Genomic DNA, 25,649 nt, shown 5'->3' with positions numbered 1-25,649 from the left:
GATACTTGGCACTCAAGGAAGTTGAGTATAATTCCCCACTCCTAAAGTGTAGGCTTCACAGAGTGACTTCCTTCCCAAGAACACAGGATGGAAAAGGGAGGGGGCAAGAATAACTTATAGTGGAGAAACCTGACAAACACTACCTCAGCTAGGCAATCAAGGTCAATGTCATCAGTGATAAGTCATGTTGATAGTCTATAACCTTGGTATGATATGATGATCACCTCTGCGGTCTTCCTCAATAAAATCCATAACTCTAGTCGAATCATAAGAAAAACATCAGACAAATCCCAGTTGAGGAACATTCTACAGATGCCTAACCAGTACTTCTCAAACCTGTCAAGATTACCAAAAACAAGGTAAGTCTGAGAAACTAGGATGACTAAATGTAATGTGGTATCCTGGATGGGATTCTGGAACAAAAAAGGGACATTAGATAAAAAAACTAAGGTAATCTGAATAAAGTATGGACTTAGTTTATAATAATACTGTGTTTTTCACAAATAATGTGTAAAGCATTACACGTGTTATTGTGCTGTTCTGTGCCGTCAAGTCGGACCTGACTCATAGCGACCCCTCCTTGGGTTTCCGAGGCAGTATCACTATGGAAGTAGATTGCCCAACCTTCCTTCCAAGGAGTGGCTGGTGGGTTTGAACCGCCAGCCTTCTGGTTAGCAGTCAAGTGCCTTAGGCATTATGCTATCAGAGCTCCCAAGCACTACATAGCATGCTTATAAAAATAGTGCAAGGGGAGAAGGGAAGGGAGTTGCATGGTTGGCAAAAAAAAAATAAATAAATAACACGTACATAAAATATGGTGTTTCAATGTTGGTTCATTTATTGTGACAAATGTACCATAGTAATATGTTGTTGTTATGTGCCATCGATTTGTCTCTGACTCATAGCAACCTTACATACAAAAGAACGAAACAGTGCCCGGTCCTGTGCCAGTCTCAAAATCCCTGCTATACCTGAGCTCATCGTCTCAGCCACCATGTCAATCCATCTTGTTGAAGGCCTCCCCCTCTTTCGTCGACCCTCCACTTTACCAAGCATGACATCCTTTTCCAGGGAATGGTTCCTTCTGACAGCATGACCAAAGTAGGTGAGACAAAGGCTGGCCATTCTCGCTTTAAAGGAGCATTTTGGCTGCACTTCCTCTAGGACAGATTTGTTCGTTCTTTTAACAGCACAAGGTACTCTCAGTATTCTTCACCAACACCACAACTCAAAAGCGTCAACTCTTCTTTACTGATATAGGATGTATATAACAGGGGAAACTGGATGTAGGTCTATGGAAATTATCTATAATACCTTTGCAATTTTTCTATAAATCTAAAATTGCTCTAACATAATAAATGTATTTAAAAAAAACCCCACAAAATCACAATGGTACATCTTATCATTGAAGCATCTTTAATTTATTTAATTACAGTATTATCCCCACTCTATAGGTTAAGAAACCAAGGCCAGAGATGTGAATTAATTTGCCCAGAGTCACATAGTATAAGGCAGATAGTGTACTGGAATGTTTTCTCTTGTCTTCTTGATCACTGATCACTGCAAAGTATATTCCAGTGGGTAAATATTTAGCAATAATCAATGGTTATTTGTGGTGGTGGGGTGGGGCTACATCTGTAGCATTTACAATTTCCATGCTCTGGTGGCATAGTGGTTATTAAACAGATTGGCTACTAACCAAAAGTTTGATGGTTTGAACACACCAGCTGCTCCATGGGAGAAAGAGGCAGTCTGCTTCCGTAAAGATTTATAGCTTTGGTAACCCTATGGGGCAGTCCTACTCTGTCCTAAAGGGTTGCTGTAAGTCGAAATATACTTGATGGCCATGGGTATGGGTATGAATAAATAATACTCCCAGCAGGGCTGATTTCAAGCTACCAAAAAAAAGTCACTTAACAGAGAGTTGGGAAGAGTTGCCACAATCCGCTTTTCCATCGGTGTACTGGAGCTGGCGGCTCATTTCACTCACAGGAGCCAAATGTTCGTTCAATTTTCAGAAATTTTGTGAGGTAGTTGTTAAATATGAGTAGCCTGAACATTTTCAAGCTACTCATGTTTAACGATTACCTCACAAAATACTCCCACAGAGGGAGTATTTACCCCACAGAAATGAGCAAACTCTACAAATCAGGGTTTTGTTTAATGGGACAGTATACATCATCAATGTATGCCGACTCGATGGCAAATAACAACAACAACAACATACATCATCAAAACACCAGAACTCCAAGTTCTACTTCTGTCTGTGTCAGTAAGAGACCAGTCATACAACCTGTCTGAGTTTCAGCTTATTTATCTATGAAAGATGGAATTGGAGCAGCTGATCTCACAAGTTTTCTTCTAGCTCTAAAATCTATTAAACAGGGTACCCCTTATTTCAGGTTTCCCACATATAACACAACCCAAAAACATGTTACATAACTTGTGACAGATTCAGAATGAGACCCCTGGACTCCCCCAAGCCTCATCGCTCACCAGGCCTCCCTCCCTCTTTGCTTTGAGTTCTAGGTATACAGAAATTATTTTCGAGCTCTGGTGGCATACTGCCTAAGGCATTTGACTGCTAACTAGAAGGCTAGTGGTTCAAACCCACCAGTCACTCCTCACGAGAAAAGTTGGGCAATCTACTTCCATCGTGATACCACCTCAGAAACCCAAGGAAGGGTTGCTGTGAATTGGATTCGACTCGATGGCAGTGAGCATAGACCCATTAGGTTTTTCCCATAAGCCTTTGGAGATTGTTTCCACTGCTTGACACACCCTTCCATGTTGTCTTCCTTGGCCAACTCCAACTTATCCCTTGGGCCTCTCTCAGAGAAGTTACTTCCCCAGAAACCTTTCTTGACTTTCCCCAGACAAGCTTAGGTTTTCTTGGGTACTTCCCCAGCACCCTATACTTTACCGTCATTGCCCTCATCAGTTTTTATGGTTATTGCTTGTTTTATTGTTTGTCATCTCCACTTTAAGTGCCAAGAGGGCAGAGACTATGTCTCTTTTCCTGAGCATGCTGTCTCCAAGGCCTCCACATGACACACTTAGGGAGCTCACTAATAATGAATGTCTGCATAAATACACTGTTCTCCGAATAACAGAAACTTTCTCTTACCCGCTCCTCAAGATAATGATATAAACCCAAAAGAAATCCCCTTCAGATGAATGTTTTCTCATTAGCAGATTTCCAACAAGAGAGGGGATTTCATCAGAGATATGCCCCACTTCTGAGAGGGTTTTTTGACAACATGGGCGCAGGCTTCTCAATTCTGATAGGAGCACCACTTTGTTAACCAGTAACTTTGGTGTTTGCAGCTCTGCTCTTTGCTCAGGAGTTCTTGCTCGCATGGTCAGTGAGAGCCCCTTGAGGGAGCTCTGCACATCACAGGGATAAATACTTGGCAACAATAGAGCCTTGAAAAAACAACTCCTTTTGATTGAAAGAGAAGACGTTGGATAAATTAGAGAGGAGAGAAAACCCACAGATGGTAATTTGCTACTCAGAGAGCAGACTGTGGGACCCCTGCCAATGAAGTCTCATGTTCCAAAGGAACCCTCCACTAGCAACCAGCACTCTGCTGTTTGGATCCAGTCCTCCTCTGTTGTGTCACTGAGGGATTTGTGAGGGGCATTTTCAGAGATTCACTTTTAAAGTCTGTTCACAGCATTCCCAGACCAAACAATCTCAGGATCACAAAGATATACCATCCAATCCAATCATCATATTTTGTGGGCAGGGAAACTGAGGCCCAGAGAAGTAATTTGCCTAAGGTCACCCAGAGGAGGCAGAACTTTATTGGAGTTCTGGTTCTTGATTCCTACCCACTGTTCTTGCTACTGAAGCAATTCATCAATCAAGCATTGTGAAGAATACCAAGTGTGGGACAGGGCAGTGCATAGAGGAAGGAGGCCCAGGGAAATGTTGCTCCAGGGAGAAGTCAATCAGAAAATACATCCTGTGGCCAAATATACTTAGGAACATTCTCCACCTTCCAAAGGAAGATACATTTGAATAGATCAGCCAAAAAATCATAGGCCAATGCATAAAAGCACAAACTCCAAATAATCTGTGGAAGCCCTACAGGATCAATTAACCAATAAATAATTATAATACACAGTGAGAACTATTATAATATAACAGAATAGATGTAATGTTAGCAATGGGGAGAAATGACAAACTTTGCTGGCAAAGTTGAGGGTTGGTAACCTGAAGCTGAATATTAAAAGATGAGAAAGTTAGAAAAGCAAAGAAAAAAGGTATGCCATTCCAGAAACAGGGAATAAGCAAGGTGAGCACATGCTCAGGTCATTAACAAAACAGGGGCAACAGTTGTCCAAAGCAAGAATCCATGGATTCCAACTTGACAGGACACAAGGAAAAGTGCCACAGTGCAAAGGTCCTAAATGAAATTGACACCAGCTCCAGTGAGTGAGAATATGCTGGGCGAAAACAGAGCTCACAGAGGGTCATGAGGGCACCCATGCATAAGGTTGTTTAAGCTATGAGGCCCCTACCACTTCAACATCTTCACTGACATCTGTGTCCTATGGTTCCCTCCCATTCAATTAAAATTCACTATCATGGTTGGTCTCTTGGGAGTATACTAATTCCTCCTAATAAATAAGGTGGGGGTGGGCTGTTGAGTCTAACTTTTGCTATATTCACCCAATACGCAACTTGATCCAACATGTGTGGTTACTGGTTAAGGACGGATTATCTTAATGGATAACAAGTCACTGATCCATTTTGAGAGAACCGTCCTGTATAATCCACATCTGCTGATCAAGCAGCTCTAGTGAGGAGAGCCAGCAATGCTCTTTGCATGTCCTCATCAACAACCAATGGGAACGCCAGTCCCAGAAGATGCACAAAAGTGAGGGAACTGGAATAAGGTGATCATTGCAATGAATTCTATCAGGTTACTTTTGAACTGTATAGCATTTACATACAGAGTTATGTCTTAAATTATGTAAACAATAACATTTATAACTTTAAAATATGTTGGGCATACATACAGATACAATCTAGTTTACATTTAATGTAATACTAACATGGGTAATAAATTAATATAATACAAATACAGTAAATGTCCAAAAAATACTGGAAATACTAATATTTACCTAACATGGAAAGTTTTAATTTATGTATCAAGTGAGTTTTATTTTTTATTGTCTGTTGCATGGGACATGGTGCTTGATAATACTTTACATGTGCGAATAAATAAGGTATTAGGTGCATTAAGAAGATGCTATGGGAGAAACAAATTCAAAAAGTAACAAAATTTTATATCCAGGTAAAATGAAACAGCAACAGTAAGTGGAGCACGAAAACAAAAATTTGCAGAAGACAAAAAGAAAAGGATTTGTGAATCCCTATAGAAAACTCCAAAACTGAATTCCTTTTTAAAATGTAATGAATCAGAAGAGACTTCTCTCATTGAACATTTGAGTTTAATGGGTACAAATTGTTGTACCTGTACTGCTAGTGCTCAAATTACTAACTGCAATACAAATATAACAGAATTTCTTCCAAATTCTGCATCCATTCATTGCTCTAGCAAAAAAAGAAAATAGTAATAATGGTGTAGAAAGTGAAACTATTTTAGAATTTGAAATTCTTGCATCTACAGACCCCTTAAATTATAGAAATATAGACCCTACTTTGCGGGATAATTTATCTTCTAATGTAAATTACTGGACTGAAAGGGGACCAAGTGATTGTCAACATCACAGAGGATCATTTGCATGTTGAAAATTTCTGGAATGTAAATAAACAAAGTTCTGTGGCCAGAATATATTTCTAGGGTTCAAAGCTAATGGTGAAAAGTATAAGAGGGAGTGGCTACTGTGTTCTCAGCTTTGTATGTTGTTTTGTTTGCAAACTATTCAGTCTTTAGTTGTGTAATTCTCCATTTGCTATGGATGGTTTTAGAAATTTGCACTACTCGAATATGACTGATAAACATGAAAAGAATTCAATTCACAGAGATTGTATGCTGTCATATTTAAACTGAAGACATGGTTTTGGCTTAATTTATGAACTGGAAACAGATTAATAAAGAACGTCAATACTGGAAAGCCATTTTGCAATGCACTATTGCTGTCATAACACTTGCTGAACGTAGATTGTCTTTTTGAGGAAGAAATGAAATGTTTGGGTCCCCACAAATGGGAATTTTTTTGTTTACTGGAACTAGTTGCTCAGTTTTATCCAAATATCATAACACAGCAAAGGGTAACCCATTGTATATGTCTAAAACAACATATAAAGAATTAATAAATTTTATAAGTGATAAAATTCAATCAATAGCTCAATATTTCAATTTGTAGATTCTACTCCTTAACTTCCTCTTACAGATCAGCTAAATAATGTTTTAAGTTATGTATCTCCAACAGATGGAAAGCAATTTATCACATTTACTAGCTCAAAAAGTGGTATCAATAAACAAATCGCAAATCAAATACTTAACCATTTATGTGAAGCTTGAAAAATTGATTTTTCTAAGTGCAAAGACTAGTCCAATGACAATGTTGTCAATATATCTAGATGTTATAAAGGTATGCAACAGAAAATTTTAGAACGTGATGAATATGCCATTTTCATACCATGTGCTGCATACTCACTTAATATAGTAGGACACAGCACAGTAGATTGTTGTCTGAAAGTAGTTGAGTTTTTCTATACTATTCAGTTATTCTGCACATTTTTTGCTGCCTCTACTCAGTGAGGGGCAGTGTGTAACTTATTTTGGCAATGATTGAGTATTAAAATACCTTTCTAAAACCTGTTGGGAGCTCTGGTGGAGTTAGGAAACACTTGCTATAGCAACGAGTGTAATCCTGGAATCGTATACTCAGATTCTAGATGCCTTCCAAAATATTGCTGAAGATCAGATACAAAAATGAGATACCAAAAGAGAAGCATAGAACATCATCAACAAAATACAAAAGCTAGATTATATATTTATGTTGGCTATGTGGCATAATAAATTGCAGCATTTTCATCAGATGAGTCAAGCTCTCTATGATTCAGAAGTGAATTTAAAGACTTGCATAGATCTCTATCAGTTATTGTTGTTGTTGTTGTTAAGTGCCGTCGAGTCGTTTCCGACTCATAGCGGCCCCATGCACAGCAGAACGAAACACTGCCCGATCCCGCACCAGCCCCACAATCCCTGCTATACTCGAGCCCATCATCGCAGCCACTGTATCAATCCATCTCTTTGAAGGCCTCCCCCTCTTTCGTCGACCCTCCACCCTACCAAGCATGACATCCTTCTCCAGGGAATGGTCCCTTCTTACAACATGACCAAAATAGGTGAGACGAAGTCTGGCCATTCTTGCTTCCAAGGAGCATTCTGGCTGCACTTCCTCCAGGACAGATCTGTTAGTTCTTTTAGCAGTCCATGGTACTTTCAGCATTCTCCGCCAGCACCACAACTCAAAAGCATCAACTCTTCTTCAGTCTTCCCTATTCATTGTCCAGCTCTCACATGCATACAAGGTGATTGGAAATATCATGGCTTGTGTCAGGCGCACCTTAGTCCTCAATGAGATATCCTTGCTCCTCAGCACTTGAAACAGTTCCTTCGCAGTTGACTTTCCCAATGCTACACGTCGTCTAATGTCCTGACTGCTGCTTCCGTTGGCATCGATTGTAGAACCAAGCAATGTGAATTCCTTGACAACCTCAATCTTCTCTCCATTGATTGTGATGCTGCTCATTGGTCCAGTTGTGAGGATTTTTGTTTTCTTTATGTTGAGATGTAATCCATACTGCAGACTGTATTCTTCAACCTTCATCACCTACTGATGATGATGTAGTGCCTTAAGTCATCCTCACTTTCAGCAAGCAAAGTTGTATTGTCTGCATATCTCAGGTTGTTAATGATTCTTCCTCCAATCCTGATACCACGTTTTTCTTCATATAGTCCAGCTTCTCGGATTATTTGCTCAGCATATAGATTGAATAAGTGTGGAGAAAGAATACAACCCTGACGCACTCCCTTCTTGATTTTAAACCATGTAGTGTCCCCTTGTTCTGTTCGAATTAGCAAGGTATTTATATAATTTAAGAGGAGATATTGAAAAATTTGAAAATGCAACAAAATAAATACTGACAAATACTGATTATCAAGCAGTTCACCATGACAGAAGCATTAGACAGAAATAAGTAAATGACGTAAGCGCTCCAGAAGTATCACTAAGTGTCAGAGATTAGTTTCATGTAACCACACACAACACCATCATTGACACACTTGAATCATGCATGGAAGGAAATGCAAAGGAGTACAAAGATTTTCCTTCTTAAATAATGTGTATATATCTTATGAAGAATGCATAAAGGGATCTATGTGATTAATGAAGGCTTATCCCAATGACTTTACAAAGAAGTACAACAACTACGTTCTTATATGAGAACTAAGTTGACAGATTAAAGAAAGACACATTTTACTCACGTAAACATGCATGATTCTGTAATAAAAGATTAAATATAATGTGTATTTCCCAATGTTGAAATGGTTTTACGTATATTCCTAAATGTAATGATCACAAATTGCAATAACAGAATGTTCATTTTTAGCATTAACATTCTCAAAAACTCTCAGTGCACAGCAAAAATTCAAGAAAGACTCAATTTATTATCCTTATCATGTATGGGAGTAGATATTGTTCTGTAGCTTAATTGTGACAAAATCTTTGAAGAATTTGTAAGAGCAAAGAATAGAATAAAATGTTTTTTTAATCATAACATGGTAGAGTAGAGATGAAAGATCTATCATAAAATAAAATATAATAATTTATTGTAATGTTTGTTTTCTGATCATTAAATTTTCTTTTATGAAATCTTTCCATGTATTCATGTATAATTATAGCCATTTATTGAGTTGGATCCAACTCCACAGCAGTGGGTTTTTTTTTTTTTTTTTTTTTAATTACAAAAGAGGCATCAAAATTGAAGTATGAGCCATTTCAAGCAAAATTGGTGAAAATCTATTTCTTCTTGTGGGAGATCAACAGAATTTTACATTGATTGTTGAAGCAACTAAGTTCACTGACTCATTTTCTTTGTTGTAGAATGTGTGGAATATTCTTTTTGTAGAAAATGTGGCATATAGTAAATATCTTAGTACCCTACATCAACTAAAAAGTTTATAATCCAGTTCATCTCATTCCACTAAAATGACATACACTACTTTTGTGTTCAATCACTAATATTACAGTTGCATTTTTTTAAAGTTACATCATGAATAGCTAACACACAGACATACACACATGTATATATATATAACTCACATATCCTATTTGAATGCATAAAAAAGGAGGGAGCATCACAGATTATCAGTATTTAGGTCCCTCACATGCATTAATGTGGCCCTTTCTATAAAACAGCCACAGCCCACAGCTTAGATAGAGGCAACAATAACAACAATGACAAAAACCAAACCCCCACCATCAATAAAGTTGATTCTGACTCATAGTGACCCCTATTGGGTTTCCAAGGTGGTAAATCTTTATGGAAGTAGATTGCCCCATCTTTCTTTTGTAGAGTGGCTGTTGGGTTTGAACTGTCAACCTTCTGATTAGCAGTCAAATGCCTTAAGCACTGCACCACCAGAGCTCCTTGATAGAGGTACCAGAGCCTTGATCCGCATCACATGTGCAGCAGTTAAATGATCAGCTGCTAACTGAAAGGTTGGTGGTTTGAATCTAATCAGTAGCTCTGTGGGAAAAAGACCTGATGATCTACGCCTATAAAGATTACAGAAAACCCTGTGGGGCAGTCATATTCAGTCATATGAGGTTGCTATGAATCAGAAACGACTTGACAGCACCCAATAGCAATGGAGAAAGGTATGGAGGTGTGAAAGCACATTGTGCTGGTGACTGTATTCAGGGTCTAGGAAATAAAAACATGTTGTGCATGGAGTGAGATTCAGGAAGTGATTCAAGGAGGAGAGCGGTGAGACAAGCAATTGGGAAGTTAGGAAGTGGTCAAATTTTGTGGGAGAAAGAGATCTGTATGCAAATTTCAGAGATGAAGCTAGTGAAAGGGTGAGATTGTAGAGGGCTTTGGGTAAAAAGCAGGAGAGTATGAACATTAGGCTGAGATAGCCCAGAGTCATAGTAGGCTTCTGTATATGAAAGTGCCCCAATTTCTTGTTTTATGAAAATTAATCTGCCAGGAATGGTGGGAGGAGAGATCCAGAAGCAAGGAGACAGAATGTGGTGACAACACCCAATACAAATCCTTCAGCTTGTTACTGGGACCAAAGAGAGAAACAGAGCCAATTAAAATTGGCCCCTACTCCTCCAACTCCGGTGGTCCCTCTAACTGTCCCATTCCACCCAGCCTGAATCACCTGGGAATGAAGCCAATAGAGAGACATGTAGGGCACTATGGGGAGGGCTGACAGAGACCACTGGGAACTAACCTCAGAAGTTCACAAAGGACTCTGTTTACCACATGGCAAAAGCCACCAATTGTTTGCTAAAATAATTCTCATTTTCAGTAGTTCAATCATTAGCCAAAAGCACTGAAGAAACAAAGTCATATGGCTAAACCTAGGAGTTGTTGAATACACAGCAGAAATACGTCTTCTAAGATTTCTATTTTCTGTAGAACACTGCATGGTCACAAAATAAAAATGAAGCCAATAAATAGATATAAAATTGCTTTCATATGATAGTTCCAAACTCCTAAAACATCTCTTGCTTGGAAGACTATCAGCTGACAGGAGGTTTTCATCAGTTTGCCAATTGGCAGGATACATTCATGGTGAAACTTTCAAGGTGGACAAAGTGAATCCTTTCTACTGCCTACTTGTTGGCAGTTGTTATGTGCCGTCGAGTCGGACCTGACTCACAGCGACCCCTCCTTGGGTTTCCGAGGCAGTATCACTATGGAAGTAGATTGCCCCATCTTCCTTCCAAGGAGTGGCTAGTGGGTTTGAACCTCCAGCCTTCTGGTTAGCAGTCAAGTGCCTTAGGCACGAAGCAGTTGTAAAACAATAATGATGACAAAGCTACCATTTAGTGTTTACTCTGTACCAGAACTATAACTGCTTTATGTGTATTAACTCATTTGATGTGCACAACATCTCTGTGAGGCAAGTAATATCCCCATTATATAGATGAAGAAACTGAGATTTAGAGAAGAGTTAAGTTCCTTACCTATGATCTAATGAGCATGGAGGTAATTTGAACCCAGGGGTCCCAGAGCTGTGTACTCAACCAGCATACTAGGTTCTTAGTTCTATGGTATATACTGTGACAGACATAAAAATAAAAGGAGGAGATGACAGAATCCTTGAAAATTTTTTTCTTTGAACACACACCATAAGCTGAAACACTAAAAGAAATTTAATTAGGATTTTCCCTCTGGTTTTAACCTTCCTGTTTGCTCTGAAGTTCCCATGTCAATGAAAGTCAAAATCCTACTTCTTATTCAGTCAGCAAAAAATGTGGCTTCCTCAGAGGAATGTAAATTTGGCTTGCATTCCATCTAGCTCAGTCTCTGCTTTCTTCTCCCCTCCCCTCATCAGGTCACAATGACTATACCCCACATTTTTACCAAGAGGTAACATGTGCTTATCATTTTGGGGGTAAAGTGAGTCTTACCCTTGAGTAAATCTGGACCCACAACAAGTGATTACTCCTGAAATACCCATGGTAATATTTATCATTTCTTTATCAGGGTTTAAGGAGTTCTGGTAGTTGTTGTTGTTGTTGTTGTTGTTGTTATGTGCCGTCGAGTCGGCCCCGACTCATAGCGACCCCTCCTTGGGTTTCCAAGGCAGTATCACTACGGAAGTAGGATTGCCCAACCTTCCTTCCGAGATTCTGGTAGTATAATGGTTAAAGCATTTGGTTGCTAACCAAAAGGTCAGTGGTTCAAACCCATTAGTCACTCCATGGGAGAAAGGAAGCAGTCTGTTTCCTTAAAGATTGACAGCCTTGGAAACCCTATGGGGCAGCTGTACTCTGCACTATAGAGTGACTATGAGTTAGAATAGACTCAATGGCAGTGGGTTTTATCAGGGTTTGGACAAAGACTTCAATTATACAACATGGTGGAGGGATAGAATGACTCTCATCAAACTAAAAATGTACATTTCAGGCCTAAGGCAGTCATCTGCCACAACCAAGGCTGGCGGTTCAAATCCACCAGCCACTCCCCACCAGGTAGCCAGACTGTCTCTTAGGAGCTCTGGTAGTATAGTGCCTAAAGCACTTGACTGCTAACCAGAAGGCTGGCGGTTCAAACCCACCAGCCACTCCTCAGAAAGATGATGGCTACTTCTGTAGTGATACTGCCTTGGAAACCCAAGGAAGGTTCGGTATAAGTCGGGCCCGACTTCATGGCACATAACAACAACAGGTCACATAGGGACCAGATGGCAGGGTTGGGTTTGGGTGGGGTGGGTGGGCTCATGAAGATGGCTGAGAGCAAAGAGAACCCAACAGGGAGGTCAAGGCACCAAAGTCAAACTTTACAGCTCTCAACGAAGGACATCTGTCAGCTGTGTCAGCCCATAGGTTACTGTCATGTGCATTTATCAGCACTCACTGATCCTGTCTCAGAGTCCCAAAGTGCCCTCAGAAAATGGAAAATCATCAAATGGAATAGTCTCTGTGCACTAGAATATAACCTGGTCCTAAGATCAGGGCCTGACTTTCACTGGCCCTTAATCTCCACTAAGGATGCTGCAGAATCATATATTCACCAACCTGCTTTCTCCAAACAGGGGCATTGCCTCACTGTCACCATCTCTTTTGTGTCCACATCTTCTCAGACACTGTCCCCAAACACACCTCCAGATGAACTCATTATCTTATTTAAAACCTTTTTTCAACAACATAAATGATGACTCTACATGTGGAACTCACCAGATAGAATACAGAGGAATCAAATTGACTAGATATTTGGAAAGATACAATGAAGAAGCTCAATATTATCAGTCAGAACAAGGTAGGGGCTGACTACAAAACAGATCATCAATTGCTCATTTGCAAGTTCAAGTTGAAGGTGAAGAAAATTAAAACAAGTCCATGAGAGCCAAAGTACATATATACGACCTGAATTTACAGACTAGATTCAATGAATAGATTTGACCTATTGATCACCAATGACTGAAGTCCAGATGAGTTGTGGGATGATATCAAGGATATCATACATGAAGAAAGCAACAGATCATCAAAAATACAGGAAAGAAAGAAAAGACCAAAATGGGTATCAGAACAGACTCTGAAACTTGCTCTTGACTGGAGATTAGCTAAAGCAAATGAGAGAAATGATGAAGTAAGAGAGCTGAACTGAAGACTTCAAAGGGTGGCTCAAGAAAACAAAGTATTATAATGAAATATGCAAAGATCTAGTTAGAAAGCCAAAAGAAAAGAACATGCTCAGCATTTCTCAAGCTGAAAGAAACTGAAGAAAAAATTCAGACCTGGAGTTGCAATACTGAAGGATTCTATGGGCATAATATTGAACAACACAGGAAGCATTGAAAGAAGAAGGAAGGGATGCAGAGTCAGTGTGCCAAAAAGAATTGGTCGACATTCAACCATCTCACGAAGCAGCATATGATCAAAAACTGATGATACTGAAGGAAGAAGAAGTCCAAGCTGCACTGAAGACACTGGTAAAAAACAAGCCTCCAGGTATTGGCAAAATACCAATTGAAATGTTTCAGTGAAGGGATGAAGCACTGGAATCACTCACTTGTGTACGCCAAGCAATTAGGAAGACAGCTACCTGGTCAACCAACTGGTATTCTGAACAAGTAATCTGAGAAGGTGGACTATCTGAAGAAGAACATGGCATTAGGAATGGAGGAAGACTCATTAACAACCTGTGATATGCAAATACTACAACCTTGCTTGCTGAAAGCAAAGAGGGCTTGAAATACTTAGTGATAAAGATCAAAGCCTATAGCCTTCAGTACAGATTATGCTTCACCATAAAGAAAACAAAAATCCTCACAAATGGACCAATATGTGGCACCATGATAAATGAAGAAAAGATTGAAGTTGTCAAGGATTTCATCTTACCTTGGATCTACAATCAATATGCATGGAAGCAGCAGTCAAGAAATCAGATGATGAATTATATTGGGCAAATTTGCTGTAAACGATCTCTTGAAAGTGTTAAAAAGCAAAGATTTCACATTGAGGACTAAGGTGTACCTGACCCAAACCATGATATTCTCAATTCCTCATATGCATGCAGAAGCTGAGCAATGAATAAGGAAGACTGAAGAAGAAATGATGACTTTGAATTATGATGTTGATAAAAAATATTGAATATACCACAGACTGCCAGAAGAATATAACAGAATGCTCCTTAGAAGTGAAGGTGGCAAGACTTTTTCTCACTTACTTTGGACATGTTATCAGAAGGGACCAGTCCCTAGAGAAGGACATCTTGTTTGGAAAAGTAGAGGGTGACCCTCAATGGGATGGATTGACACAGTTGGCTACAATAAGCTCAAACACAGCAATGATTTTGAGGATGGCACAGGACCAGGCAGTATTTTGTTCTGTTGTACATAGGGGTCAGGGGTCACTATCTGTTGGAACTGACTCAATGGCACCTAACAACAACAACAACTCTATTTATGTCTTACAATTTATGCCAGCCACATCTGCAGGTCAGAACCTATTCTTCTTATTAGTGCCATTTTACAGATGATAATCTCTGGCTCAGAGATAATTTGCCCAGAGTTATTCAGTTATCAAGTGACAATGCTAGGACTTGAATCCTGATCCTCTGGCTTTGTAAATTTATGCCATCCATTCAGCCAACAGATATTTATTTAGCCTACTAGGTGCCAAGCAATGTACTTGTTATTTCTGCAAATAACTTCTCATTTAATTCTAAAAACTATCCAAGGTTTGTGTTATGATTCCCATGGTAAAATGAGGAAACTACATTTCAAACAGGTTAAGTATTTTGTCCAGAAAAACACAACTAAGATGAGACAGACCTAGGATTCAACTGCAGTCCTCTGACCCCAAACTCCATCTCCAACATACAATATGTAACATGCAACTTTGCTTCCCACACAGAATTGAAGCAACAACAACAATGTGATCTGCCAGTGAAAGTGATAGTGATATCTGCAATTACCAAATAATTCCTTTGGATAATAACAGTACCTAATGCATAAGGTTCCTATAAAGATTAAATGAACTGGTATGTGTAACATGCTTTTAATAAAGACTAAGTAAGTATTTTTGCTATGGTTGTTATTATTCATAATACTGACTTCTGGATAAAAAGTATAGATTAAAGACCCACAACTATTTTTATGTCCTTCCCTATATTACACACAAAAGCCAAAATACACAAAGACAAGAAACAATACAAAGCAATGTAGGAAGCTTGAAAACAAATGGGTAAGTGGTAGAAGACTTAGTAGACCTGAAAAGACTGAATCCTGAACCAGCCAATGCGGAAAGTCAAGAATAATTAAATTTATCCTGCAGAATTCCCCTGCCTTCCTCCCCTGCCAGAGCGTAGAAGTTAATAGCAACAGTTACCTCTGGAGATGAGGGTGATGTAAAGAGAGATAAAATAAAATGATCTGGTTGAAAAGCAGCTAGAAACCCAGATATTCTTCTTTACTTTGCATAGCCTCTTTTTTACTCCCAGAGGGTTATTCTCTGAAGAAGGGAATCACAGGGTCTCTAGACTTGGGGACACCAGGATACAGTACTGGAAAAAGGAGAATTAAATGAACATATGTACTCTGCAAGTTGGGTCCTCCAAACCTCTTCCCTCACTGGGCTCGTACGAGGTGCCAGTCCCTCTTCGTTCAGGAAGGGCTCTGAGAGAGTCTTTCCAAGGTAATTTGAGAACTCTAAAAGATCTGAAAATACTGACAGTCAGGGATTCCCTAACTAAGTGGCCCAGCCAATTTGTCTACGATAAACAACCAGTCAACCAATATCAAATCCAAATGATAGGTCCAAAGAGAAAACAGAAGAGAAGGAATCACTAAGGAAATAAATAAGACATTTTCCAGAACCAAGGGATGTTTTTCCAAACTGTAAAAGTCAATTCAGGGCTCAACGCAATAGACAAAAATAAATCTACACCACATCATTCAGTAATTTTTAAATAGTGGAGTCAGAAAGATTTACAAGGTTCCATACAAAGGATCAAATATCAAAATGGCTTCAGACTTCTTAATGGTAACACTAAACGCTGGAAGACAATGGAACAATACTTCATATAAAACCAAAAAATCCAAACTTGCTGCCGTAGTGTCAGATGCAACTCATAGCAACCACTCCTTGGGTTTCTGAGGCGGTATCACTACAGAAGTAGATTACCCAATCTTCCTTCTAAGGAGTGACTGGTGGGTTTGAACCACCAGCCTTCTGGTTAGCAGTCAAATGCCTTAGGCACTATGCCACCAGAACTCCCATACTTCATATATTGAGTAAAAATCATGTTCTAGCTAGAATTATATACCCAGCCAAACTATCCATCAGTTTGAGAGTAAAATAAAGATCATATTAGATATTTTTTAAAAGTCTCAAAGAATTACTTCTTAAACCATTTCTTAGAAAATTATTGGAGGGTGATTTGCCAAATTGATGGTGTATTCCAAGAAAGCAGAAGATATGGGATAAAAAAGCTCAAGCTTCAATATATAAGAAGGAAAAAAAGGAATCTTTAGGAAAATAGTGAGGAGGGCTTCCACTGACAGCTAAGCAGCAGGCATAGAGGACAACTATCCAGACTAGAGAGGTTAAGAAGATTCTAAGAGAAATTTATCTAAGAATACATAACTGATACACTATCTAATGCATCTAAACAACTTGAAAGGCTATGTGGACAATTTGTAAAGAGCTTGTGGTTGAATTATCAAGCATAGACAAAACAAACGAATGATTATAAACTTCAGAGAAAACAAACATATGAACAAATATATAAACAACAAACAAAAGGAGCTCTGGTGGTGTACTGCCTAGGCATTTGACTGCTAACCAGAAGGCTGCCAGTTCAAACCCACCAGCCACTCCTTGGAAGGAAGGTTGGGAAATCTATTTCCATTGTGATACACCCTCAGACACCCAACGAGGGGTCGCTATGAGTCAGATCTGAATCCACGGCAGTGGATGTTGTAGTAAAGGAAAAGTAATTATAGATTACATTTATTGGCTTAGCTCCAAACAGTATTTCAAAGTACTAATAATATAAACAACATATATTCACTTAACCAAAATTATAATAAAATTTTCTGAGAGAATGGGACGATGGGAAAGTTGTAAATCTGTGATAAGGCAATGGGGGTGGGTAGTAGATGAGCAAGAGAATGAAATCCCCATCTTCCATAGTGGAAAGTCAACAGATAATGCCTTAAAAAAAAAAAAAAAAAAACCTAGAAGTAATAATAAGTTTTTATCCTCAGAAATATATATGTCCATATCAAAAAAGTCAGCTGAAAGAGTTGAAAGTGGTTGCTTCTGTGGAAGAGGAAATGGGTGGGGAGAGTAGAAAATTGATTTTTTATTTCTTTAAACACCTTGTGGAACTATTTGCCTCTTAATCTATGTGTATATCTTTGATTAAAATAACATCTGAGCTTTTTACTACCTTGTTGTTTAAACTTGAGTAAATTACTGCCCAGTTTCGTTTCCAAGTTCCTCATCTATAAAATGAAGGCGTTGGATTAGATAGTCTCTAAGGCCCTCTTTGATCTAACATTCATTCATGGGTCCTGCCATAGCAGCTGATATCCTCCCATTACAGACTCAACTCTTAGATGTTTAGGAGCTTTATATTAAATTGTCATTTTTTATGATGGGTAGGAGAATGCTGATGGCTGAGAACAATGCTCTGTGGGGAGAAAGGATCCCCAAATACCCTCAGTGACTTTGTAAGGGCCAAGTCCTAGAAGAATGAGAAGGAAAAAGAGGGATTGTCCTACCTCATCCTCCTCACCAGCTATGTCTTAGAATTAAATAAATTGAAAATGTATGAAAAAGAGATGAGATCATAAATTTCAGCCTTTTCAATTATTAACACAGGCTTTAATGAAAGAGACCTTCATCAAGTTAGGAAATCTCTAACTGTGCCAGTGACAGGAAAAGATTCCAGGCATCAGGTCAGGATATCATGCTCCAACAAGGTGCACTTCCTACAGTTATATCACAATTCTGCATGCTTTTTCTGGGGAGGCCTGGCTTGGAGAGCACAGCTAGCAACCTCAGGATATCTTCTGCTCCTTCTGGGGGTACCTCTCCTAAGCTTCCTCTTTGGGATTTGCCCCCCGCCCTGGAGAGAAAAAGACATTTCAGGATTTAAGGGTCATGTTTATACGGTGTTCTGTGGTTTTTACTAAATCTGTGTTCCCCTGAGCTTAATTCTTATTTGACTTTTAATAAACATCATCACTGTCAACATGAAAAGCCTTTTCTAAGGACCTCATGATTACAGAGCAATCTAGACTGGGCCAAGGCAGGGCCCTTCTCTCCCTCCTCTTCCCTTAGTTCTTGAACACTGGCCATTTAGCCACTAATTAGTTTGTGTACAAATTCCAGCGGGTAGGGCTGGAAAATTCAACCTGATTGTCAGCAGTGAAGTTTACTCTCCAGAGTCTGTTCTTGCCAATCTCTCAAGGAGATCCGTGGTAGAGACCTGCATTACACAGACTATGGCCTCCACCTTGTTTCAAAACAGTCAGAAGGAAATAGTCAGGGACAAACACTCACAGCCTCTTTAGCTAGCCTCAGACTAAATACCCCATGTAGCCCTCCTGCCGATATCTTGAAACAAATGCAACATGAGAAATAGAGATGAGATGGTGCTCATTAATCTGTAAAATAAGACATATGAAGAAATAGGTACCTTTTGGGATCAGAGAAATTAAACTGTGTGTTGTGTGTTAGGATGCTTCAAATACAGACACAGGTATACATCTATAAGGTAGCAACCCACTGGGCTGGAGGGATCTAGAGCATTATAGACCAGAAGAACAAATACTGACTGAGCACCTACTACAAATAGGGACTGTCCCAGGCCATACAGAGTGAAAGGTAAACACTCTTGTGTGGCATTCTGAATCACAGAATATGTATCATAAGAATATGCATATCACAGAATAGAGGCATCAGTAAGTATTTCAAGTAAAAACAAATACAAGGTTGGCAAAGGGATCTGCTTAATGTACGGCACGGAAGTGTTAGGTCTATGAGGGATGATAGCCATTATGGACTGGGTGGTCAGAGAGGAGGTTCTTTTGACATAGTCCTGAGGGAGGAAAGGGATTTCTCTAGATCTGTGGTCTCCAAATCACCTGGGGAGCTTTTAAAAAAAGGTACAGATTCTATAACCTCATACCAGACCTACTGAATTGAAAGTTCCAGGAGTGTTACCCTATCATCTGTATTCTTTTCAAATTAGTATTACTATTACAACATATATATATTAAAATATATACAAAAGTAGAATAGTGAACTCCTAAGACCCTACCCTCTGCTTCAACAATGATCAACTCACGGCTCATTGGTTTTCATCTATACCCCTATTTACCTCCCCTCCTTCCATATTATGGAATCTATATTATTTTTTAAATGAGGTCCTCTGAGGCAGTCACACCATAGTTATGAATGGAGAACTAGTATTGCAGACACAGACTGGGGGGAAGGGAGTCCTGGAAACAGCAGAGACAAAGGCACAGAGAAAGAAGAGAGAACAGCACTTGGGGGAGAAAGCCAAGTAATGTGGCGTACGTACAAGGTAGAATACATGGTAAGGGGTAGTGGTGACAAGGGTTGCAAGTTTATGTGAAGCATTCCTAAGGAACCTTCTGTTAGCTCAAATGGTGTAAAGCAAAGAAGAAATTACCATTAATTTATATGGGAATATTTTGAGCATTCCAAGATGCAAAAAATAACCTATCAAATCATACCAAATAACACATAAAACCCAAAATAACACTAATGTATAGTGTTCACAGACACAGTTGAAAGCAACAGCAGCTTGACGCTGAGATGCTGAGTGTAGATCCTGGGGAAGGAGCTTGGCGACACCACTCTTGCTGCTCAGGATGTGCACTGCCTTCTTTAATGGCTTGCTGCAAAACAGATGCTGAACACTAGCTTTGCTTTTTGTCTTTTTTCTTTTTTAATTTTATTTTTAAGCAAAGATCCTCTTCAGATTTCTTTCAGTAGCAAAAACTTAAAGCAGGTCTCGTGTAAAAGTAAAGTAGTATAAAGTGAACTTTCAAAAATTGGGGGATACCTGTAATGTGACAATCCATCTGTACTTTAGAAAGCATATCGGATAACAAAGAAGGAAGAATGAGGATGAAGATAAGTTCTGAAGGGACATGCTTAATTTGAGATTGGAAGAAAGTCCAGAAGGTGATAGAAGTCTTATTTGGGGTTCTGGAAATGATGAGGGTCTGGACATAGACATATGGGAGTCACTGGAATAGGGGAGTCATTCAAAGACATAGAAAGGTTGAAATTGTCCAGGGAGTATATATGGGAACAATGCCATGGTTAAGGCATTTGGCTGCTAACCAGAAGGTCCAAGGTTTGAACCCACCAGCCACTCCACAGAAGAACAATGAGGCAGTCTGTTTCCATAAAGATTCATAGCCTTGGAAACCCAGTGGAGGTTGCTATGAGTAGTAACTGACTTGATGGCAGTGAGTTTGCTTTGGTTTTGGTATAGGAACAAAGGGTGCAAACAAAGAAGGGTGAAGGCCCTGAGAAAAACAAGCATTTGAAGAATGGAGGCACAAGCATAGAGGAAAGAGAGCTAGTCTACACAATATAGAGATTGAAGAGAAATGGTCAGGGAGGTAGGATGGACAGAGAGAGGGCAAGGCTCATAGAAGCCAAAAGGGCAAAAGTGGTCAGAGATGTGGTGAGAGGGAAGCATTCAGTTAAGAAAGAAGAGGAGAAAAGAAAATTAGACATGTATGGGAAGGCCAAGTGTTGGAGTCCCTGGAATGACAAGCTCAAGAGTGAACATTGGACTTGAAAAGGCAGGTACAAACTTGTTGGTCAGTCAGACCCAAGACTGCAACTTCCTAAATGCTGTCACTTACCTTTGGCAAATTATTTAAGGCAAGTCTCAGAATCCCTGCTAAGGAACTCACTCACTGTCGTTGAGTCGGACCCAGCCCACAGCAACCCCTCCTTGGGTTTCCGAGGCAGTATCACTATGGAAGTAGATTGTGCAATCTTCCTTCCAAGGAGTGGGTGGTAGGTATGAACCACCAGTCTTCTGCTTAGCAGTCAAATGCTAAGGAACTATGGGTTATAATGTGGCTTTCATAGGGATGACAGCTGGATGATATCTCAAAGGATGGCAGATCTTCTCATCATTGGGACCTAACAATGTACATATCTATCCCCTGCAAATCTAACTGGCTTGTTAACAGCTTTGGGTGCAGGGATTAGAATTTTTACACGATTTGAAATCAAATGACTATTTACTATGTGTAAAATGACAAGAGTATACAGAACAATAAGAAAAGGAAGATTGAGGAATTAAATTAAAAGTGCACAAAGTAAACAGTGTTAAGTGCAGCAATGAAAGGCTAAAGAAAGAATGTGGGGGATGGAAGGGCTCACTCAGCTGGTGAGGCTAGGTTCCTGCACAGGCAGTGTCTCAACAAGGCTTCTAGGTTGGATAAAGTGACACAGAGGAGAGCATAAGCACAGCCAAGTGAGGAATTGGAATGTGAGTTTGAGGAAAGCTAAGAACTTTGGTGGGTTCAAAATAAGGTGCTGTGGGAAGTAGGGTGAGAAAATGTATTGAGTCAGGGTGAGCAAAGTGAGTCACATCTTTGTATAATCCTATAATCCCCTTCTCTTGAAGATTCTGTAACTTGCCTCTAACCAAGAGAGTATGGTAAAGGTGATGTGACATCACTCCCAAGATTATGCTACATTATTGAGCAAAGATGAGGGAATTTTACAGATATATTTTAGGTCCCTAAACATATGACTTTCAGTTAGTCAAAAAGGAGATTAACCTGGGTGGGCCTGATCTTATTAGGTAAATCCTTTAAAAGTGAGTCCAGAGACTTAAAGCAGGAAAGACTTTCCTCTTGCTGGCCTTCAAGAAGCAAGCTGCATGACTTTTGAGGCATCAAGGAAATGAATTCTGCCAACAACCAAGTGAGCTTGGAAGAGGGTCCCCAAATCCAGATGAGAATGCAGCCTGGTTGACACCTTGATTGCAGTCTTGTAAGAGACCCTGAGCAGAGGATCCAGCTAAGCCATGCCTGGATTCCTGACTGATGGAGAGCTTAAAACAACTGCTAATTTCTGGTAATTTGTAATGTAGTAATGGGAAACAGGTGAAGACCCTTAATGAGATGGATTGACACAGGGGCTGCAATGATGGGCTCAAGCATAGCAAGGACTGTGGGGGATGGCCCAGGGCCAGGTAGTATCTTGTTCTGCTGCACATGGGGTCACTATGAGTCAGAACCAACTCAATGGCATCTAACAACAACAACAACAACAATGGGAAACTAAAATGGAGACTCATATTGTAGAGATCTTTGGGTAGCAGGCTAAAATGCATGGGCTTCATCAAGTGGGTCATAAGGAACCATTGATTACTTTTGAGCAGAGAGAGGCACATTTTAGGGAGCTAAGAGATGGCGGGGGAAAAGAAAGTCCGGGATGGGGATGGCCAGAGACTCTAAAGAGCATTTTAGTTGGGGCTTTGTTCCCAGGAGTAGCCAGTGACTAAGTCCTGGGCTAAACCAAGGCTATAGCCAGTCTTTCTAACACCCAATTAAAAAAAAAAGAAAGAAAGAAAATAAAAGAGAAGGAAGCAAAGGCCAAGTAAAGAAATGGACAGTCACTAAAAAAACCTTAGGATCTTTAGTGTCCCTGTTGCTAATTATAAATATTTACTCCTCCTAGAATTCCTGACCTCACAGAAGAGCCTGCGTAAACAGTCCTGCTCCCTTACTGGAAAATAAGAGTGCGTGTGTGTGTGTGCGCACACACACACATGTTCTATGTTTTCTTGGAAGGGGTACAGGGCAGTAAGAAGGGACTGCAAAGAGTCACTTCCTGTTGGATACTGGCTACTTCCCTTTCCCCTGTTCCAGATCATAAACCCTGAGACCCCCGAGCAAATCCTCCTTCCCTGATTCTATCTGCAGGAGACAACTAAACCAAACAAACTCAGGAAGTGGCAAGAGGTTGGGAAGGGGAGGAAGTTCATGGCACAGAAGGAAAAAGGAAAGAGAATGCCCTGATGTTCAAGGAAGAGGGTGGGGAGAGAGAGAAATGAAGGTCGCAGCAAGGCTGCCCGGCGCCAAGTCTTCAAAATGTCAAACTTGAGCTTTAAATCAAAACTGGCACAAACAGTGGGTCAGATCTCCTGGGGCCATTCAAATATTAACATTCACAATGATAAACAGCCCCCAAAAAAGTTCTCTGTAAGCAAATTGGAACAAACAACTAATCTAAAGCTGGTTGCTAAGAGAACAGTTGGGTGGGAGCCAAAGTCATTTCAAGTGTCCAGAGAATTCTTTATTTTTTTCACTTCAAAACCAGAGAAGAGGAGATAAGAGGCTACCTGTAGATGACTCCATGATGGTGAAGGAACATGAGGGCTGAGGTGACCTCTGCAGCATAGAACCGTGAGCGGGGCTCGTCGAATTTTCGGGAGCGCTGAATCTGAAACATGAGGTCTCCACCATTGACATATTCCATGACAAAAAAGAGGCGGTCCTGAAAGGAAAGGAGAAAATGCTATTTAGCTCCAGTCGTCTCAGCTGCCCATGCAGACATGAGTATTGCGTGCCTATAATACAACTAACACCTGAGGAGGAAAAAGGAACAAAAGCAGATGGATCCTGGTAGCACACAACCAAAGAAAAAAGTGAATGAAGCACATGAATGATGGTATGAGGTGTTCTTTCAAAATCTCTTTCCCTGTCTTACTTTTTGAGGAGAGATATGGGCTTCAGTTTGGCCTATTGGAAGAAGCACAAAATTGACAGAAAAGAGGCCTGGGTCCTTATCAGATTTTTGTCACTAACTTGAAGTGTGGCATTGGACAGGGCTCTGCCCCTATGAAAGCTCTAGTTCATCTTTATATGTGTGGTAGGTTGAAGAATGCCATCAAAAGGTATCCACATCCTAACCTCTGGAGTCTGAGAGGTTATCATACCTTATATGATAAAAAGGAAAAAAGAAAGAAAGACTTTGCAGAATAATAAAAAAAAAGTTTTGAGATGAGATGATGCAGGACTATTGTTGTTGTTGTTGTTGTTTGCCATTGAGTCGGCCCTGACTCATAGCGACCCCTCCTTGGGTTTCCGAGGCAGTATCACTATGGAAGTAGGATTGCCCAACCTTCCTTCTGAGGAGTGGCTGGTGGGTTTGAACCGCCAGCCTTCTGGTGAGCAGTCAAGTGCCTTAGGCACTATGCTATCAGGACTATTAGTTGTTGTTATGTGCTGTTGGGTTGGACCTGAATCCTAGTGACACCTCCTTGGGTTTCCAAGGCAGTATCATTACGGGAGTAGATTGCCCAACCTTCCTTTTGTGGAGTGGTTCATGGGTTTGAACCACCAGTCTTCTGGTTAGCAGTCAAGTGCCTTAGGCACTATGCTACCAGAGCTCCTAGGACTATCAGAGTGGTCCTTAAATACAATCAAAAGTATTCACATAACAGGGAGGCAGAGGGAAATCTGACCACACAGAAGAGGAGAAGGTGGTATGACTGCAGAGACAGAGACTGCAGTGATGAGTCCACAAGCCAAGGAATGCCAGCACCACCAGAAGCTGGAAGAAACAAAGAACAAATTCTCCCTTATAGCCTCCACAGGGAATTCATCCTGCTGATTCTTTGCAGTAATTCTTTCATATGGCAAGTAGAGCCATGTCATTTATTTAACACTGCTCTATTGTAACTGAGCAAGAGCTCTGGAGATTCAGTGGTAGAGTTTTTGCCTTCTATGCAGGAGACAGAGGTTCAATTCCTGACATTGCACCTCAAGCACAGCCATGGCCAGTGTATCAGTAGAGGATTGTGTGTTATGATGCTGAACAGTTTTCAATGATGTGAAATAGGTCTCAGTGGAGTTCCCAGACTAAGATGGCCTAGAACCTAGGCTAAGATGGCCTAGAATCATGGGATTCCAACTTACTGGCCAGGGAGAAGAGAAACCTATATAAGGAGGCAGAAAAAACTCTGCCAGAAACATAGAGAGACAACCCATGAGAGGGAGGTAGCCTGAAAGCCAAGGAAAACAAGATCACCAGGAAGAAAGGCCTGGTGATCTACTTCTGAAATTCAGTCAATGACAACCCTACGGATTACAATGGTTCAATCCACAACAAATGATGGGGATAGTACTGGACTAGGCAGGGTTGGTTCTGTTGTACATGTGGTTGCCATGAGTTGTGGATGATTTGATAGCAGCAACATTATGAACTATATAATCAGAAATAGGTGCTGCCACCTTCCTACCAAAATCTCCCACCTGGCACTTGGGTTTTAAAGAATCCAAATCTCCAAAGAGCAAAAGCCCTTGCTCTTTTGGCTGCTGTATATTCTCTAACACTGGACACAAAGCACAGCATTTAAAGGTGGGGCTTTGGAGTAGAGAGGCGGGGCAAGATGGCGG

General features: G+C 40.2%; 1 protein-coding gene across 1 annotated transcript in view; it reads right to left on the bottom strand.

Annotated features, from left to right (window-relative positions):
* PRKCE (protein kinase C epsilon) overlaps positions 1–25,649 on the bottom strand; it is a 794,842-nt gene that overhangs the window by 131,484 nt on the left and 637,709 nt on the right. The window contains exon 11 of the mRNA XM_007944393.2: positions 23,591–23,745. Coding sequence (XP_007942584.1) covers positions 23,591–23,745 — 155 coding nt within the window. The remainder of the gene's footprint in view (positions 1–23,590; positions 23,746–25,649) is intronic.

This window comes from Orycteropus afer, unplaced genomic scaffold, assembly GCF_000298275.1.
Source record: "Orycteropus afer afer isolate SDZICR_OR568_19922 unplaced genomic scaffold, OryAfe1.0 scaffold00124, whole genome shotgun sequence".
In the NCBI taxonomy this organism is placed as follows: domain Eukaryota; kingdom Metazoa; phylum Chordata; class Mammalia; order Tubulidentata; family Orycteropodidae; genus Orycteropus; species Orycteropus afer.
This window is presented reverse-complemented; position numbering and strand designations above follow the sequence as displayed.